The sequence below is a fragment of the Musa acuminata genome, chromosome BXJ1-6, assembly GCF_036884655.1.
Source record: "Musa acuminata AAA Group cultivar baxijiao chromosome BXJ1-6, Cavendish_Baxijiao_AAA, whole genome shotgun sequence".
Taxonomy (NCBI): Eukaryota; Viridiplantae; Streptophyta; class Magnoliopsida; order Zingiberales; family Musaceae; genus Musa; species Musa acuminata.
The window spans coordinates 15,876,522-15,894,228 of NC_088332.1; the positions used below are offsets into that span (position 1 = coordinate 15,876,522).

Here is a 17,707-nt window from a genome sequence, read left to right on the forward strand (position 1 = left end):
TTTGGGGTCTATAAATACCCCATAAATTTTTCCTTGGGCAGAAAGTGGAATAAAAAAGTTTGTGCTTCTAAGGGTGTAAACTCTTTTAAAGTATAGAGTCCTTCCTCTTAGAGCTTAGAGATAGTTCTGAGGGGGGTGTGTGAGGGAATACTTGTAAAAGATAGTGTAAAGGTTCTCTTCTGAGCCTGTGAAAATGAGAAAGAGTTGTAAGAGTACTTGATCTTCATATGTTGGAAAGAAGATTGATAGTGGAAGCTAGTGATCTCGAGTGAAGAGGAACGAGAGTGGACGTAAGTCACGACGATCGAACCACTATAAATTTGGTGTGTCCTTTTCTCTTACTATCTACCTTTAATACTTTTTTATTTAACTGTCTACTATTTTTGTTTGTACTCTTATGAATATTTTCAAGTTAAACATCTTTTTGATATGAATTTTATCGAACGAGTTTTGGAATCAAAGAAAGTTTTCTAAAAACACTAATTCACCTTCTCTCTTAGTGTCGTTTACTGTGCTAACATGATGATGATTGATGCACAAGTGACTAGATTGATGTCTTCAAGACTAGCATGAGTTTTTGACATTTAAATATTTGCAACTTTAGTCGATTGTACTCTTAGTTATATATTGCACATGAACCATAAGTGAAGTTACTACTTCCTGAGTGACAACAAGTTGCATAATGCATAGATCATATTATTCAATGATGTTCACAAACTGACAATTTACAGTTTGCGTTACACCCTTGGCCAACTGAAGCACGAATGACACAAGTCTCGGCAAACATATCTGCATTGTTTCAGCCTGGGTGCAAACTTACCTGAATTTTAGCTGGTTTTTCATAGTTTTCAAGGTACTTCTGTTACCCGTAATGTGCATCCGAAATCAACAAATCCAATCTCACGTCTTTCTCTAAAGATCCTTTGACTTTGTGTTATATTGCATGAGTTTGGTATTTGCTCTCATTAAGTATATATAATATACGAGATGTTGAGTTCAATGAAAATTGCTTTTACGAGTCACGCACTTGGACCAAATTTGGTAGGTTTCCTCTCTCGGTTTTTTGTCGCTGATGTTATGAAAGCACATCTGATCTTGGGCATATTAATATGATTAACTTAAAAATGCCATTTGAGATGGCCTGATCAAGCATGCAAATTAACACAAGTGATTTTGCTGGATGATAACTGTTTTTCTTATTTCAATTTGTAAACTAATAATATGGATGCCATCTGAGCCACATCAACTATGCTAATAGTTGATATTCATGCTGCTTATGTTATGGCGAATTATATATAAAATGTTTCCACTGGAATACTTGATCCATGTAGAGGAGCAAAATCGTCACTGGCATTTCATCAGAATGCTACATGGTATACATATTTCATATTCTCTCTTCCTTAGTATTATAAACATATCAATAACCATATAAATGACACTCAAGGCAATTGAAAGAATTCGTCAGAGCCTCTTAACATTATTATGTCCAGCTTCTTGCCACATTCAGTAAAAAGTTTACTGTCTAATGAAGACTTGGGTGATCAATGTAAACCTTAGTGACAAATCACTGTGGATTTGATTTGATTTTTTTTAATTGCACATACTATTGTACTTGTGGGATTGTTGGAACACAATGTTGAAACTCATCTTTTGCTTCTTGTTGGAGAAAACATTTTTCTTGTTATATTTAAGGTTTGTGGCTCAAAAATCAGCCTGAGAATTGCCCGTCTTCTGCACTTAACAAAAGGTTAAGATGTCCCCATGCTTCTACTTCTTTTGCTAGATTAGTTAAGTCATCAATCAATCACTATGTTTCATGTTAGTCATATATGTGGCGAAACAGCATCACTAGCATGCCTGACGGCAATATGTCAGAGTTGCAAACAGGATTTAACTAATCCTTCCCTGAATATTTTGCTCGAGTGGATTGCACTTTTGTGTCTTGAAATCCTTAGCAGAGGAGGCACATATAGTTCATTTAGTCCAATTAAATTGATGCTTCATCTGATTTACTTGAATTGGGTTTGTGTATCTTTCAATAGGATTTAAAATGAATTCGGATAATGAAATAGGTACTTGAATCAAGTTGTTGATATGTTCTGCAGCTAACCTTACGCTAGCTTCGACAAAATCCAAAGGCTGATGGAGTGAGGTCGACGGTATACGACGGTACCTACGAGCGAGTAAAAGGCAAAGGAACAAACACCATGAGCGCACCGAGGACGAGCGCCATCGTCGTTTTCGCCTCAACCCGTGCTGGCTCTGGCGTCGAGTGGGTGCGATTACTGCACGCCCAGCGCGTCTCGGTTCACGGGACACGCAACCACATCACGTCGCGACGAGCCAAGGAAACAGCTCCTGTCGAGTCCCATGACAGAATCGACATCTCGGGCCCCTCCGCTCTGCTCCATTCGTCAGGCAGGTACGCAACAAGTGTCTTCTTCCCTTGCGATAGCCGTTCCATTTTTTGAATTATCGTGTTGCCAATTTGAACACTGCAGCGAAAAGTGTTCAAAATTCAAAGCCGGAACCTAATTCTACTTCCGGACAGAAGAGGACGAAGAGGAGCTGCTTTAGATTGTGGGATCCACTGGATTTTCCTGAATAACGTCTGGGCTCAGGCAGCTCAGCCGTAGAGCCCAATAATGGCCATGTGTCGTAGAAACCGCACACACGTCCACGTCCTGTCACCCGCACACACCACGCTAATAGCAGTGCATTTTTTTCACGCCATGTCACGTCCTATAATATCGAATCACGGCCGTCTGACGTCCCACAGACGGTTACGGGTGGCTCTCTAGCATGGCTATGTTACCGGATAAGCTCGGGCTCGACCTTTGATGTGCCAGCCCACACGGTTCACCTGTTTTCTTACACGTGGGCCTACCAGATACTTCGTTGGGCCCCTCAGCAGCAGCACCAGTCGAAGAGAGACGGTTGATGCCCGCGGGTCTGTGATTTCTTTTCTGGCAGCGGGTACGTGGGAGAATATAATTGACGGTACGACAGCTGTTCCACGACGTCAGCGCAAAGCGACGCCGGTTGACGAAAGTTACTACAAAGATCCGACCCGAAACTCTCCGACGCTGGGCCGACGTTTATGGCGGGACCCAGCGGCGGACAAAATATTTTCTCATTGATGGGTATCCTTTCGGGTGGTCCCAGGACGTTCGAATTTAAAAGCAATGGGCAGTAAAACCGGTCACGCTTTTTCTTTTGGAAGGGGGATTGACAGCTCGCAAGCGTCAGAGTAACAGCTGGACTCGAAACGCGTCGTCGGTTCATTGGCTGATTGGTCGTCTTCATCCTGACTCGTACGGCCCGGTCCGGGAAAACGGCTATTTCTTCCGACGTGGCTTCCCGTGATCGGGTCCCATAATTATCTCTAATCCTCCGTGGCCGTCGCGGCTTCCCCGTCAAGCTAACGGGAGCGGTCTATAAAGGAGGGGTTCCACGCCGAGGAGCTGAGCGCAGCAAGTTACCCGCTCTTCTTCGTTTTCTTCTCTGCTTCCCCGATCTCCAATGGAGTCGAGTAATGGAGGTGGATGGCGAATGGTAATGGTGCTATATGTCGCGGTCTCGATGGTGGGATCAGGGTGGTGTTCGAAGTTCGACGAGCTCGTGCAGCCGAGCTGGGCGACGGACCACGTCATTTACGAAGGGGAGCTTCTCAAGCTCAAGCTCGACAACTCCTCCGGTGCGTTTCCAACCCATATACACCTGCGAGCTCCTTTTCCGGGTTACCTTGTCGTTTGCAGTTTCATGGAACAGCGTGTTATTTGTTTTGTTTTCGTTGTTTCAGGCGCTGGATTCGTCTCCAAGAGTAAGTATCTTTACGGCAAGGTCACTGCAGAGCTCAAGCTGGTGGAAGGCGACTCCGCGGGCACCGTCACTGCATTCTACGTATGATTTCCTTCCTCTCCTCGCCACCTTGTTCTACCTCCTTGTGCTTGCATTGTCAATCGAGCTGGTTGTGTGTGTATGTGTGGGAGCAGATGTCATCGGATTGGGTGAATCACAACGAGTTCGACTTCGAGTTCCTGGGGAACAGGACGGGGGAGCCGTACCTGGTGCAGACCAACCTGTACATCAACGGGGTGGGCGACCGGGAGCAGCGCATGGACCTGTGGTTTGACCCCACCGCCGACTTCCACGCCTACTCCATCCTGTGGAACCCGCGGCAGGTGGTGTTCCTCGTGGACGACACCCCCATCCGGGTGTTCTCCAACCATGAGAACCGCGGCGTCGCCTTCCCCCGCGACCAGCCCATGGGGGTCTATAGCTCCATCTGGAACGCCGACGACTGGGCCACCGAGGGCGGGCGGGTCAAGACCGACTGGTCCCACGCTCCCTTCGTCGCCACCTTCCGCGGCCTCCGCATCGACGGCTGCGAGTGGGCTCCCGAAGCCGGGGCCCCGGCGGAGTTGCAGCGGTGCGGCGGGAGCGGGTGGGGGAAGGAGGGCCGCTACTGGTGGAAGGAGAAGGCGATGGAGGGGCTGAGCGTGCACCAGAGCCACCAGCTCATCTGGGCCCGGGCCAACCATCTGGTCTACGACTACTGCAACGACCCTGGCCGGTTCGCGACTCACCCTCCCGAGTGCGGGAAATAAACCCGGTTCTGCTCGCACTTCCACTGCTTGTACAAAAGACCCCCCTTTTGTTCACCGTTTAGCTTGTAAGTATCATGTCTTGTGTGCTTCTAGTTATCAGTGACTTGGTCGTTGGATGTATCAAAGTTTAGGGAGTAGAGAAAGGTGCTTTTGTCTTGTTTATTGGTGATGTTGGATCGCAGTGCATTGATTGACGTGCAATTTGGTTACATCACAGTTCACAGTTCAATACAATTCGATAATTTGGACGGCTACAGTGAAGATAAGGCAGCTCATGCAACATCTGCGGGCTTTTTGTCTACTAGTATGTGTGCATGTATGTCCATCAATGTATACATGTCCATGTATAAGCCCAAACGAACAAATCCCAGGAACACTGGCCCGTTCCCGTTTCAACGCCATTGGAAAACGCTGTCCGATCTGTTGGGCGAACAAGAAGCCCTAGTCGACGAGTCCGTCTCTTTCTCGTGCATCGATCCGATTCAAGTTCCCCAAGTGCGAATCATGGATTTGGAGCGCTCGGTAATGGCTCACGGCAAGGCGGCACCTGCTGTCCAGGCTTCCTTCCTCGCCGGTAGTGCGTGTTTCTTCATCGTTTCCCTTTTCATTCGCTCCTTGAATTCACGATCGTGTCGCCGATTCGTTTGCAATCGATGACATCTTTTGGAACATTTCTTCTTTATTTCTTGTTTTTGATCTTGATGTTGAATGAGTGGATTAGTTCAGTAAAGAGTAGTTTCTGGTTCCAAGTGGATTATCCCCATTTGCTGTTTATTGTTGCTCTTCTTGCAGTCTCCTTAACCCTTCTATTCCCTCTGCTGGACTTCTACGACTTTTTGCATGGATCATTCACTGAATTGTTTTCTGTTTCTCTTGAGGAGGAATCTGGAGTAGGAGGTGGATTGCTTGTGGGTATGTTGGCTAGCTTCCTGAGAAAATGTTGCTAAATGAGCTTCATTGTTCTTGGTTAGTACTCTTGATAGCATGACGCAACCAATTTATCCATGCTTCTTTGGTTCCAATGAATAGGCTGGATCTGCTCATGACCTTCTGCAAGCCCAACTAGTGTTGTATTATTGATGCATTTATCTTGAAAAAGGGGTGTAGCAGCAGGTGCTCGATCGACCATTATGATCCTGGTTGATCTTGCATGACCTTCATATGTCTGAACCACTAAGAATTTATTGCTGCTGTTGTGTAATTCAGGAGATATCTTTATGGAAGTCCACTAAATGGGGAAATACTGTAAAGAAGAAAGACAGGAATATCTAATGCAGAAGAACAGACAATTCATGGACCGATGGTGTCTTAGTACTAAAAGTTAAGCATATGGGAGATATTGTTCTTTGAACAATATATGAGTTCTTACTATGAATTACACAATATAAGATAACCCCTATAAATACAAGATTTACTCAATTTGGGAAAATTGCTCTACACTTTTTCTTATTTGCTGAAATTTTTTTTGGTAAGACATACAATCAAGTAGTATTTGTTTATATGTTTAGTTGAGCAACCAAATCCTCAAATAATGGGTCTACCTATGAGGAAATTGTGGATTGTCCAATGGCTTGCGGCACCCTTGCCCACATCGTTGGATGGGCTTTTGGGGCATTGTTTAGAGTTGGTTCATTGCATTGTTCCACAGCAGTATCCTGTGGATACTTGTGGAGGTTTTTGATTGCGTTAAACAGTCTTGGATCCTTTGTTGCATGATCGTTTAGAGCTTGCGAAGTCTATGTCTGTAGTTTGCGTCGCCTATCAAGTATTTGCTAAAATATTTAGATGTGGGATCTCGAGTAAAATGTTTCTTCTAATTCATCTTCTATTTTGTAGGTTCTTAAGAGACCCTAAGAGGTTATGAGGAGGCGTTGACCCTTTGTGGACGGATGCGCAAGAGTGCCGTACGACTTAGGCAAATCCAACTAAATCTATGACAAATTGCATGAAAGACATTCCTTACTGTTTTGCTATTGATTAAAGATTGTTATACCAACAATGGGTTTTCCTTGATGCAAGCAATCTCATCAGCCTGGAGGTGGCACTCATCCAGATCTTAAGCACTTCCAGGGACCTGAATACATATAGATGACTAATGGAAAACTTTGAAGGTTTCACAAGAATTTATCTTGTTTGTTCTTCACACTAGAATCACATACATAGTTAGAAGAAATATGTAAATTCTCTTTTTGATTTTCTCAATGTTTCTAAGTCATTTTCAGTCAGTCATAAAGAAGTGTAACTAGCTCAACATCCAGTAGCTTACCATGTGCTTCTTACTTTGATGCTCCAATGGTTGCCGAGACCCAAGTTTTGCTAATGCTTTGACTACAGGTTCAGGACATCAACTAGGGGAGAGGCTCTGGTGCATGCTTCTGTTGAGAGATGCAGTTTCTTTTCAGTGATGCTGCAGCCTGTTTTGTAGATCAGAATACCTTCGTTTGTGTCACTGAGAAGATCAAGCTGAGCTTGAACCTAAGCTTCCACAATGGCACAGGAGAAAAAAGTTACTTACTACTCTCTCATTTTGTCACCTCAAATAATCCTGGAAGTCAGTTGGGTAAGCACTCTAACAAGAAACACTGAGTTGATTGAGTTTGTCTATTTTATGGGCAGTTTAATGTAAGTTTATCTTTCATGGTTTCAACAACTTGACTACAACACTTACATCTCTGTTTATAATATGCACTTGGCAGACATCAACAGCAGCACACAATATGGTGACTAATAACGCCCATCAAATCTGTATTTGCCAAGCTAATGGGAGAGGTAACAACTCCATTCATAAGACACCGAGTTATCATCAATTACTGTCTTGGTATATATCTTGTGGACAGTATATAAATATGTGTGTTGAAAGTATGTAATCTCCTACTTATCGTGAGGTATCGTGGAAGCCGTGTTGACCCGGGGTTCCAAGAAATGGCAAGCGCTCGCATCTTATCTACACGTGGCGGCAGTGCACGGTGCGCTGGGTCAACTCCTCCACCTTGCAGCACTCACCAACATCACAGAGCTGTTGTCGCCACCATATATGCCCTGCACTGTGCCCGCGTCTCCTCCTCTTTCTTCCTCAGCCTTCTCTTCTGATGCCCGTCGTTCCAAGATTCACTTAAAACATTGTCATCGTTATTACATGCATGCATGTAACTTTTCTTTACTTTTTATCCTCGGTTAGCGGTAGAAAAGAAAAGACTCGATTGGTATGTAGATTGAAGTCAGTGGTGACGATTAAGACGTCCAATATCGTACATTAGGTATGGACGAAACGGAGGATGATACGGCGTGTTTAGTAAATGATTTTGACATTTCCGTGGCCGTTCTGCCCATTGTTAAGAGGTCAACTGTTTTCAACACCAAATCCTTCATCAAATCACACCATAAAGCCGTGCCAGTGCCGTATCCAAATCTAATCTTCCATCTACGGAAGAAAGATACATCCAATCTTAACCAGGAATATGTATTTTATGTCGGTCAAACCATGCGACCCCTTCGTAGCCACGATTTTTGTCATTTCCCAGGGCGTTGACTCGCCGCGCTACGGTGCGGTGGAGGGAAGGAACGTGGTCAAAGCTTTTGTCGGTACATTGTACCGTTGGCGACACGGGATTTGGATTTGGATTCTGGGGCGCGTCGCTTTCGTCGCTTTTGACCCGTAGGCACGCGTGCGCTCGAGCGGGTCCCGCGTCGGTCGCCGCCTCGCGACGTTATAGGCCGAGAGGGGCCTCGTTATCCTCACGCCAGGTTTGTCCTTCACCACCACTCGGTGCTCACTCTCTCGTCGCCATGCCTGTGAGAGAAGAGAAGCAAAAAGGAACGTCTATTTATCGGACGGTGAGGTCACGTTTTAGCGTGGAATTGGGTCATGATGTTTGTGCGATTGAGAAGAATTAATCCTTCGTTTGAATACTATGAGTTGGTGTTGCACTGACTGAATGAAGTGGAAAAGTTAGGTGGGAAGCTCTCTCTTTTCGAAAACTGCTATTATTCTGCATCTCAATGGATTTGACATGGTAAACAACAACAACATATCTGTAATCCCAGATGGTTTAGAGTTGGAGAGACTGAGAAGCAGAATGGCAAAACAGCAAGAAGTTAACAAGCAAATGGTCAATGTCCTCCTGTAGCTCTCTGGTGTTAATCTTTATAAGCTGGACCGGCCCATGCAAGTCAAAGTATTTATTAGTTAATATCGATGTAATTAATCTAAAGCTTCTTAAGTATTTGGTTGACAGATGTTGCAACGTAGTAGAAAGCATTGCACTCATCCGAACTTGCACCAGCTCATTCGACCGGCTCCACACACCACCACAAAAAGCTTTATATAATGGCCGGCCAACACACCAAACCTCGGAAGACTTGTCAGTGCGAAGCGGCAGAAGAGAAGAGTTCCATGGCGGATCAGTTCCAAGCAGGCAGCTGCAGCGACGGGAGCTGGTGGAACACGGCCAGGACCGGCGGCCCGATGATCCCTGCGTCGGTCTCGTGCTCGACGGAGATCACTAGCAGCGGGGGGAGCTTCCACTGGCCGGCCGTCGGCGACGTCTTCGAGGCCAAGTCGAGATCCCGCGATGAGTCGCCGGTGTCGATCTCGAATAGCTCCATCACCTTCCAAGATCTCCAAAACTCCCACGGTTCGGCTCCGGTGATCACCACTCCACCGGCCATGGATTTTGGCCTCTCGTCCCCTACCGCCGACTGGAGTCAGCCTTTCTTGTGAGCAGTAGATCCACAGTCAACGGTATTGTAGCTTAGTTTGAGGTGTTGAATCATACGAATCAAATGCTTTTGCAGTTGCAGTAGCATGAACGGATCAAGTTTCCTACACGACCACCATGTCTTGAGCTCCAAGATCAATAGCATGCCGCTCCTTTCGGCATCCGGTGGATTGCCTTCTGCACTGCTACAAGACCTTCTCGAGCCAGACAGCAGACTGGAAAGATCACTTCACGACGCACAGGTGATGAAGAACAAGTCCTCCATCGACTACCACGAGCAGCTTTTACCTCCGAAGCAGCAAACGAACTTCTCCGACAAGACACCCTTCTGGGATCCATCAGAGAGCAGCGTGACAGAAGCCCACTCAAGTTACTGCAACAATCCTTTCGCCAAGGTCACTGGCTTTTCTCTATCGACCTTCGCATGTCTTCTTCTCCGACGATGTCGCTAACTTGGCTTGATTGTAGGCGAACTCAGGAGTTGGTGTCTCTTTCCCCACCTTGGAGAAGAAAGGTGGAAGTGAACCAGCAGGCAAGAAGCCCAGGATCGAGAAACAATCGCCATTGCCGACGTTCAAGGTATCATCGAGCACTTCTTCTAAGCTTCCTGAATCCTTGGTGAGAGATCCAACTACTGATGCAGGTGAGGAAGGAGAAGCTAGGAGACAGAGTGACCGCACTGCAGCAGCTGGTTTCACCTTTCGGAAAGGTAAAGCGGTCATCGTTCTCGGAGTCTTCCTTCCCTTTCGGTGATCTCTCCTTATGTAACTTAGCCGCAATCCTTTGTTACAGACCGACACTGCATCGGTACTTCACGAGGCGATCGAATACATCAAGTTCCTTCACGATCAAGTCCGTGTAAGTCTCTCGCCACCATCGTCGATCGTGCTCCTCTTAAGGAAGCAAGAAGGCAGGCTTTCCTCACGTCCAACCTCTCACGCATGATATGTATGTATTCGATGCAGGTCTCAAGCGCTCCGTATCTGACCAACAGCCAGCAGATGCAGCAAGTAAATGCAACCAAGGTTTATCTTCGAAGTGATCTGCCGTTCTTCCGATTGCTTCCTTTGCCATACTGCAAAAGCTGATGAGTTGTTTGGCTGTTCATGAAACATGCAGAGCCTGGACAAGACGAAGGATTGCGAAGGACAACATCAAGACCTCAGGAGCCGAGGGCTGTGTCTGGTTCCAATCTCAAGCACATTTGCGGTTGCTAATGAGATCCCTACCGATCTCTGGAGCACTACGTTTATAGGAACGTTTAGGTAAGCAGGAGATAGTCCTCTTGAGGAGGAGGCAGATCAAGCACGCCTCCACAGGCAGTATGCTGCCAAGCAAAGAAGAGATAGGATGGTGCGGAGAGAGAGAGATAGAGAGAGGGAGAAGGGGAAGGAAAGAAGTGAGAGGTGGACGAGGGAAGTGGAGGAGGTGTTGGAATGTGGAAAGCTGACACCACTTATTTCTTTCTTTTCCTTCTCTATTGTCAAACCAAATAATATTATTGTAAGAAGGATTCGAGCTGTTCTGCTTATTCGTTGGGCTTTGGATGTGATAGTGGAAGTCAGACGGTGGTTCATTTGGCCACTCGTCTTCTCTCTTTTCCTGTGAAGAGTCCGTCCTGTGTACTTGTCAATGCTCAGGTGATGCCCACACTGTGATCACGCTCTCCGTAAAGAGTAAGCGTCACTCGAAACATCAAACACGCATCATGACTCTGCCAGCCCTGAAATCATGAGTTGCAAGATGCCATGTCACAACAATTTCTATCACAGATCCGTAGTCAACAAATGAAGATTAAATATCCCAATATTCCGAAACTGTGAGGACAAATATTTTTGCATTAGAATATGTGAGTCCATATGAATAGTTCATCTGTCAACCAAAACGGTGATATTAAGACTATCGAAGTTATCACGTCTCTTTGATCGATCATGATGATTCCTCCTATCGGGATTTTAGAATTGTGACGTGCGTTTCTTCTTCGTCTTCTCACAATCTCCTTTTTAATCTTCTCCGAGTGCTCTTTCAAAGACTATAAAAGCAAAAGGCCTTTAGTTTCTATTAGAATAATGTTGAAAGTCAAACTATTTCATCATAATATCAAAGTCATGCATCAAAAGTCTTCTTTATCAAAGAGTAAGACCAAAAAAATACATTTGAAATGAAATGGAAGCAAATGGTGCTTCTCATTAACGGCATCAGACAGCTAAATACAAGGAACAGTGCTTCTTCTCAAAGTAGGCCATCCAGGAAAAAGATCAACAGCAACATGAAACCCAAATTGTGAACGATCACATGACATTGATGGAAGAGTTTGCTCCAGGATGTGTAAACTTATATGAAAGCTCAAAAAACTCACTGACTTCAAACATAAACAAAGAGTTATGTTTATCCGGCAATCCAATGATAATTCTATCTGGGCTGATATCAGGAGGATCCCTTTAGCTTCTTTGCAATGCCAGCAAAGTATTTTCCCTGGTGAAAAGCCTGCTCCAGCTCAACCTCCGATGGGTTTCGGGATCCATCCCCAGCAAATGTGCCTGCACCATAAGGGCTGCCACCCTTTATTTTCCCCATATCAAACATTTTGGCACCAAAGGTGTAGCCAATCGGCACAAAGATCATCCCATGGTGGACCAACTGAGTTATCGCTGTTAAACTGCAGCACAGGCAAAGAGAGTAACTAAATGTTCGGTTGTCCAGTCGCAGAAATACAAAGAAATGGTAACAAAACATCATCCATTTTCAAGTGATAGATCATAGATCATGTTTCAGAATTGAAGTGCTAGGACAGCAGATGTAGGGATGAAGGGAAGTCCATTGTTTAGCTTCAGGTTCCTGTTGCAGTTGCACAACGGATACGTATTAGAGCTGGTATATTAGATTAAACCAAGCATGCTAAGCATACAGAAGAGCCATTTTTTTTGTGAAAAAGAGACCACAAAGAGGATCAAACAAAGTCTTAAGTCTCAGCATTTTGGGAGGAAGTAACAAGATATAGAGATGTGGGACGAATCAATCAAAGAATTTAGTAAACATGGAAGATCAAGACGGGATTAAAAAAATTGGCTCTGTATCTGAAAAGGCAAGTTGATAAACTGCTAAGTAATTTTCCTTAGTGTTGTTTCATATTCAGAAACTCTTTATGATGGGTAGTGATGATAGTTATCCGAGCTATTTAAAAATGAATCAAGTTTATGTTAAATTATACTGAAGATTTTTTTTTTTGTGAGAATTATGCAGTAATTAAAACTTACGGAGTAGTCTCCTGACCACCGCCTTGTGTTCCAGTGCTGTAAAATATTCCTGCTGGCTTGCTTGCTAGCTGCTGTGCTCTCCATAGTCCTCCGGTTGCATCAAGAAATGCTTTGAACTGTGCTGCCATCATGCCAAATCTAGTTGGGAACCCAAATAAAAGTCCATCTGCCTCAGCAAGTTCCTTTGGTGTAACGATGGGTGCATTGCCCTTAGGAGGTGCACCCATCTTCGCAAGTACCTCCTCCGGCAAAGTCTCGGGTACCTTTTCAGACATTCTTAACCACAGTTAAAATGCTATACCATAAGATGTCATTCCTAAGCATATTTGGCTGGAAAAGCAATTGTTTTCTATTTATAAGGACTTCAAATTCTAATGTACATTATGTCAAAGACAAAAATGCATTTTGATGTACACTGAGATTATCTCAGATCTGTATTACGGTCCACGAATATCACTAGGATTCACAGAAAAGAAATTTACTTCAAGAGCTTACTTGGGGTTACACTATCTAAATAAATTGCAATTCACCTGCCAAAGTTTAGCTTCCACTCCTTCAACAGATGAGGCGCCCTTTTGGATCTCCTCTGCTAGCTTTTCGACATGTCCATACATGGAGTAGTACCTTCACAAACATCACAAAAGTAGTTCCAGTGGCTATGCTTAAGTATTCAGAAATCAACAGAATAGGTAACTGAAGCATATATGGTTCATCAATTGTTTTTGCTGAACATTTATGCTTCCGGTAGCATAAGAAATGTGATCAACAACAACATAACTGAAGTTTCTGATTGGTCAGTGTCAAGTGCAAAATCTAAAGTACAGATGGTCAATTTTTTGTCTTCCAAAGGGAAACTTTCCATGTGTTATGCTATTACTTACTTTGATGGTCAAATTTGCTCAAGTTTGTTAAGGTCTTCATCGAGAGGAAGGGCAGCATGCATGAAATAGAGAATTGAGCAACTTATATCAGGGCAAAGTTCCATGAGCTGCTCATGAAATTGTGAAAGATAGTTTACTAAAAGACACATTAAAGCCCAAAGTCTACCTGACATATAGCTCTCTACAAACCAATAGAGGAAACACTAGTTTAGCTGTCCAAGGATCAAACTCTACAGAAAAAAAATCACTTATATAACATATAGCAGCTATACGGGTACTTTTGTGAGAGACACGAAGGCAAATGGCAATTAGTGCATATAAGCACAGCGGTTTTGAGGTCAGAACCATAACTAAGTTCAATAATCCACAAAATTATCGAAATTATTCAGCTATAAAGAACGGTTCTTTACTTCGCTTCGTCAGACATCAATGATAGTCATCGTTTTGGCAGTTTCTTCCATCGGTAAGTACTAAAAATTTGATCTTTATTACTCAAAAAGCAACCTTCTTTTAAGAATCCACAGGAAGACACAAAAGTAGCATCAGAGAGCTACCAGTTCGATGTCAAAGATTGCACATCGTTCCGTGTACATGGCCCCGTCGAGAAGCTAAATCAGGAAGCATCCGATGAACAGGACGATAAGATCAAAAGGAAAGCCAATCGATCTCCAGAATCCAAATACCAGGCAACAACAAACCCCAATCGAGTCCCCCAAATTCGCCCCATCCTCCCAAAACGATGAGAGTGACTACCCCTGTGGATTATTAGATCCAAAGGCACGTCAATCGGCAAACCGGCAGAGCGAGTGGTGCTTACACTATATAAATCTCGGTCACCATTGCGGCAGGGCTCGCAGCTCTGCGCCTCTGATCACGGAAGAAGTAAAAGAGCGACCTTTGTTTCGCTTGAAGCGAGGGAAGAGGAGTGGAGGTCGGCTATTTATAGTTGCGGTGGGAGAGGTAGATCCCACGGAGTGGGGGAAGGGGAATGATGCTAAGTCTTAATTAAACCTGTCATTAGCGCTTCCATCATGACCTTACCTTACCTTAATGCCGCAATTATGGAATGCGATGTCCATCAGTACCGACCAGCCACCACTGTTCTGCTTTAAGATTTGCGAAATTTCTGATGTCACTTTTTGATATCTGTGAAATCAAAAGCTCCTTAATATATATATATATATATATATATATATATATATATATAAGAAGTAGTAATAATGAAGATTCCGATAAATGCGAAAGATACCAATTAGTTTTGTTGACAAAAACCTCAGTTGCTAATGTTCTGGATATCTATATATCATATTTATATATAGATGATATGATATTTTGCCCACGACACCCTTTACATATCATATTTCCTTGCTATTAGACAATTGCAAAGCTGGAAAAATCATATTTACAATTATTAAGAACCTCATAAATGTCACTTACATTAGCATTGATTCCAGAAAACTCAGGTTAATCACTTCTAATCATGATTTAAGATTCCCCTAATAGTTTTGCTGAGTACCTCTCTATACTAGAGGATATCAATGTGAGGTAGAGTTTCAACTAACAATTAACTTATAATAACGGCCAAAATTTAACTCTAATGACGTACACAAGTTTCTTGGTTTTTGAGAAACATATATTTGTTATGCTTAATTTTAGAGGGATAAATAATATAAAGAGACATGAACATTTGAGAATTTGATTTTGGTGTAGCAACTGAATGATTGAATCTTTATGTTTTTGTGATGGTTGGAGCGGTAGGTGCATTTGGCACGCAAAGCAAGCATTTAAACCTTGGAGAGGAACAATTCCCACTTTGGGTTGTGGAAGAGGCAGAGAGCACTAGTTGAGATGGCCTCCTCTCGCTGTGCAACGATGCCTTAGTGGGGGTATATCATCATGACGACTCCTCACCTCACCATGTTTATCCCCTCCTCCTCCATCACGACTTCCTTCCAGGCGTGCAGCTCTCAGTTGTGCTCCCCATCAGAAGCTCCTATTTCACCCAATTCATGCGCCATCGATGCTGCTGTGAGGGCATGATGGTTTCCAACTCTTCACATGATTGACTAAGGTCATTATTGCTGTCACTTTGTGTTGCTTAAGCAAATACCTTTTGAATCCATTCCACATGTTGCAACAATAGAGATCTGCAACCCATAGGCTTTGACTCCATTCCACATGTTGCAACGATAGAGATCTGCAACCCACAGAGGCTTTGAATCCATTCCACATGTTGCAACAATAGAGATCTGCAACAGTTCTGGTGATTCATATAAGAAACATACACAGGCTGAGTCCATTCCACATGTTGCAACAATAGATATCTGCAACAGCACTGGTGATCATGTGACCCACAGAGGCTGCAAACAGTGAACAAGACTTGAGATAAGAGGAGGAAGAGGGGCTGACTTCACCTTTAAGGATGTCCCTTCTTTGTTAACAATCATGGCTTCTCTTTCTCTTGATTGTGTTTTGGAAGCAGCAATGATGGTCTGGTCTCCGTTCTAAACGTATCATCCCAAAGTCAACATCTCCAAGGTTAGATGGAGGAGAAATGTGTGACACAGCTTCTCACTTCACTGTAAAAGATATAGAGGAGGCAGTACCAGAAGCCAGCAAGCTGATCCCACTCTCCCAACACAAGGAACAGCAGAAGAGATCAACATAATTGGTCATATGCCTAGCATTATTCTTAGGCTGAACATAATCCTCATCCCTGGTAACATTATACACCACAGATTCCATTTATTTATCACTCTATAAGCTAATGCTTAATAAATTTGTTATTCCATGTAGGTTGAGGACCATGCTTAATCAATTGAAGAGGGATTAACAGATAGAATACTCCAAACTGAGGACCAAAGTTGGATCTGGAGTCAAAAATTTATCCTCTTGAGCAAAAAGTTTCAACATTGCAGCCATGTTTGATATTGTCTTCTTTTGTCTTCAATTACTCCCTCTCAGATTCAGCTCTTCTGAAAGAAGTTCCATGGAGATTCAACAAACAGCGAGGGTTTTTGTTTGAACATTAGCACCTGTTACTTGCTTTCCCATGCCTTCTGAAACTCTATTTGCTTCCGCTTGATGATACAAACACTTGTAACGAACACAATTTCTGGGTGCCATATTTTATCAAGATCCTCTTTCTGATCTAGTGGAGGCATTTGAAGCTCATTTAGTAAATCTGGGCATTCCTCTTCTCAGCTTGGTTTTGGGTGTTTCCTTCTGCTCAGAGTAGGACAGCATATTACCAGCTTCCCTTGATGCAAACTTGCATAAGATTTAATGTTGAAGACTAACCAGCAGCAGCAGCAGCTGTGAACCACTAAATATGCACAGCTTCTGCAGATCCTCTTTAAGTAAAAGGGACATCTCCATTGATGCCTGGCTGGACTGGAGCTATCAAAATTTTGCAAAGATGTGGAATTCCTCCATGAAATAATCAACAGAGCTTTAGATCTAATTTAGTTCAAGACAAGTGTCTGGCTCAAAAATGACATGTTTGAAACGGACAGGAAACTTAGGGTGACCGGGTGACCATTTCTTCTATTTGGCATGTGGCATTATCTTCTTACACATCAATGGTATTATTATGGGAAAAACCCAAGAGCCAGGTGAGCATCAGCCACAGGGTTGGCTACCAAGTCTTTCCTCACAGGCAGTGGAGGGGCTGCTTCACTGCAAATTGCATCAGATGATAGATCTGCAACTTCAAGTGATGGTTTTGGAGGTAATTATCTCGATTACGCTGGTAAATGGAATCAAACTAGATTTTCATTGCAATACTCCAGAGGAAGAAATTGGCTTTATTCAGTAATAAAGAATGAGTCTGGAGTTTGAGAAAAGAAGAAAACCTGTTAATTTGTACATGGACTGAATAAATTTGCAGGATGCAGGAAACAAGGAAGGAAGCTCGATGGAAGGTGCAATTACTTACAAAACCTAATGACAAAGTCCAGTCAGGCACAGAAACAATAAATCTCTGGTACACCAGACTCCAAAACTCAGCAAGCAGCCATTTAATTCTTTCCATGCACAGTAGCAAGCCTTATCTTAGGGGACCACCTGATAACTTTTTGGCTGGACACGAATTCAGGACTCATGTCAGTTTACTGAGCTCCTGATGGAAACAAAAGGCCCCATCTAAATGAGGCATCCTTGGATGTGGTAGGTTGTAATATGAATTATGCTGAATCCCTTCCCACTTATATCAGTATACTCCCAGAAATCTGAGACTGCCT

The 17,707-nt window shown here is 43.6% G+C and overlaps 4 protein-coding genes across 7 annotated transcripts; 3 read left to right on the forward strand and 1 right to left on the reverse strand.

Moving 5' to 3' along the window:
- The first annotated feature begins 3,458 nt into the window (after positions 1-3,458).
- On the forward strand, positions 3,459-4,772 carry LOC103988178 (xyloglucan endotransglucosylase protein 6). The gene is made up of 3 exons (XM_009406732.3): positions 3,459-3,697; positions 3,803-3,903; positions 3,996-4,772. The coding sequence occupies exons 1-3, from the start codon at positions 3,523-3,525 to the stop codon at positions 4,608-4,610; spliced, it is 891 nt and encodes a 296-aa protein (XP_009405007.2). The 5' UTR covers positions 3,459-3,522; the 3' UTR covers positions 4,611-4,772.
- A 6-nt stretch (positions 4,773-4,778) lies between these two features.
- Positions 4,779-7,946, forward strand: LOC135676500 (uncharacterized). Of its 3 annotated transcripts, XM_065187756.1 has the most exons (6): positions 4,779-5,187; positions 5,403-5,522; positions 6,447-6,525; positions 6,642-6,721; positions 6,945-7,170; positions 7,307-7,946. In XM_065187756.1, the coding sequence occupies exons 1-3, from the start codon at positions 4,779-4,781 to the stop codon at positions 6,452-6,454; spliced, it is 537 nt and encodes a 178-aa protein (XP_065043828.1). In that variant the 3' UTR covers positions 6,455-6,525; positions 6,642-6,721; positions 6,945-7,170; positions 7,307-7,946. The 3 variants fall into 3 exon arrangements, with proteins under 3 accessions (XP_065043828.1, XP_065043827.1, XP_065043829.1); XM_065187755.1 differs by having other exon boundaries at positions 6,447-6,721; XM_065187757.1 differs by having other exon boundaries at positions 4,779-5,184; positions 6,447-6,721.
- Positions 7,947-8,929: 983 nt separating this feature from the next.
- Positions 8,930-10,747, forward strand: LOC135677738 (transcription factor bHLH112-like). The gene is made up of 7 exons (XM_065190119.1): positions 8,930-9,326; positions 9,405-9,723; positions 9,797-9,907; positions 9,972-10,037; positions 10,121-10,186; positions 10,294-10,353; positions 10,448-10,747. The coding sequence occupies exons 1-7, from the start codon at positions 8,938-8,940 to the stop codon at positions 10,595-10,597; spliced, it is 1,161 nt and encodes a 386-aa protein (XP_065046191.1). The 5' UTR covers positions 8,930-8,937; the 3' UTR covers positions 10,598-10,747.
- A 741-nt stretch (positions 10,748-11,488) lies between these two features.
- LOC135677739 (NAD(P)H dehydrogenase (quinone) FQR1-like) lies at positions 11,489-14,362 on the reverse strand. 2 transcript variants are annotated; one of them, XM_065190121.1, is made up of 4 exons: positions 14,021-14,253; positions 13,116-13,209; positions 12,586-12,848; positions 11,489-11,987 (listed from the first exon to the last, which is right to left on the reverse strand). In XM_065190121.1, the coding sequence occupies exons 2-4, from the start codon at positions 13,197-13,199 to the stop codon at positions 11,756-11,758; spliced, it is 579 nt and encodes a 192-aa protein (XP_065046193.1). In that variant the 5' UTR covers positions 13,200-13,209; positions 14,021-14,253; the 3' UTR covers positions 11,489-11,755. The 2 variants fall into 2 exon arrangements, with proteins under 2 accessions (XP_065046193.1, XP_065046192.1); XM_065190120.1 differs by lacking the exon at positions 14,021-14,253 and adding an exon at positions 14,284-14,362 and having other exon boundaries at positions 11,490-11,987.
- Between the last annotated feature and the right edge of the window lie 3,345 nt (positions 14,363-17,707).

Bases quoted from the DNA above. Each gene is read 5' to 3' on its own strand.
- LOC135677739 (XM_065190120.1), bottom strand. From the start codon at position 14,306: ATGGTGACCGAGATTTATATAGT. The intron at 12,849-13,115 runs GTGAATTGCAAT...ATGTCTGAAAAG, and splicing joins TGGAAGCTAAACTTTGGCAG to GTACCCGAGACTTTGCCGGA. The intron at 11,988-12,585 runs GTAAGTTTTAAT...CCTGTGCTGCAG, and splicing joins GGTGGTCAGGAGACTACTCC to TTTAACAGCGATAACTCAGT.
- LOC103988178 (XM_009406732.3), top strand. From the start codon at position 3,523: ATGGAGTCGAGTAATGGAGGTGGATGGCGAATGGTAATGGTGCTATAT. The intron at 3,698-3,802 runs GTGCGTTTCCAA...TCGTTGTTTCAG, and splicing joins CAAGCTCGACAACTCCTCCG to GCGCTGGATTCGTCTCCAAG. The intron at 3,904-3,995 runs GTATGATTTCCT...GTGTGGGAGCAG, and splicing joins GCACCGTCACTGCATTCTAC to ATGTCATCGGATTGGGTGAA.
- LOC135676500 (XM_065187755.1), top strand. From the start codon at position 4,779: ATGTTGGATCGCAGTGCATTGATTGACGTGCAATTTGGTTACATCACA. The intron at 5,188-5,402 runs GTGCGTGTTTCT...CTCTTCTTGCAG, and splicing joins GGCTTCCTTCCTCGCCGGTA to TCTCCTTAACCCTTCTATTC.
- LOC135677738 (XM_065190119.1), top strand. From the start codon at position 8,938: ATGGCCGGCCAACACACCAAACCTCGGAAGACTTGTCAGTGCGAAGCG. The intron at 9,724-9,796 runs GTCACTGGCTTT...GCTTGATTGTAG, and splicing joins GCAACAATCCTTTCGCCAAG to GCGAACTCAGGAGTTGGTGT. The intron at 10,187-10,293 runs GTAAGTCTCTCG...TATTCGATGCAG, and splicing joins TCCTTCACGATCAAGTCCGT to GTCTCAAGCGCTCCGTATCT.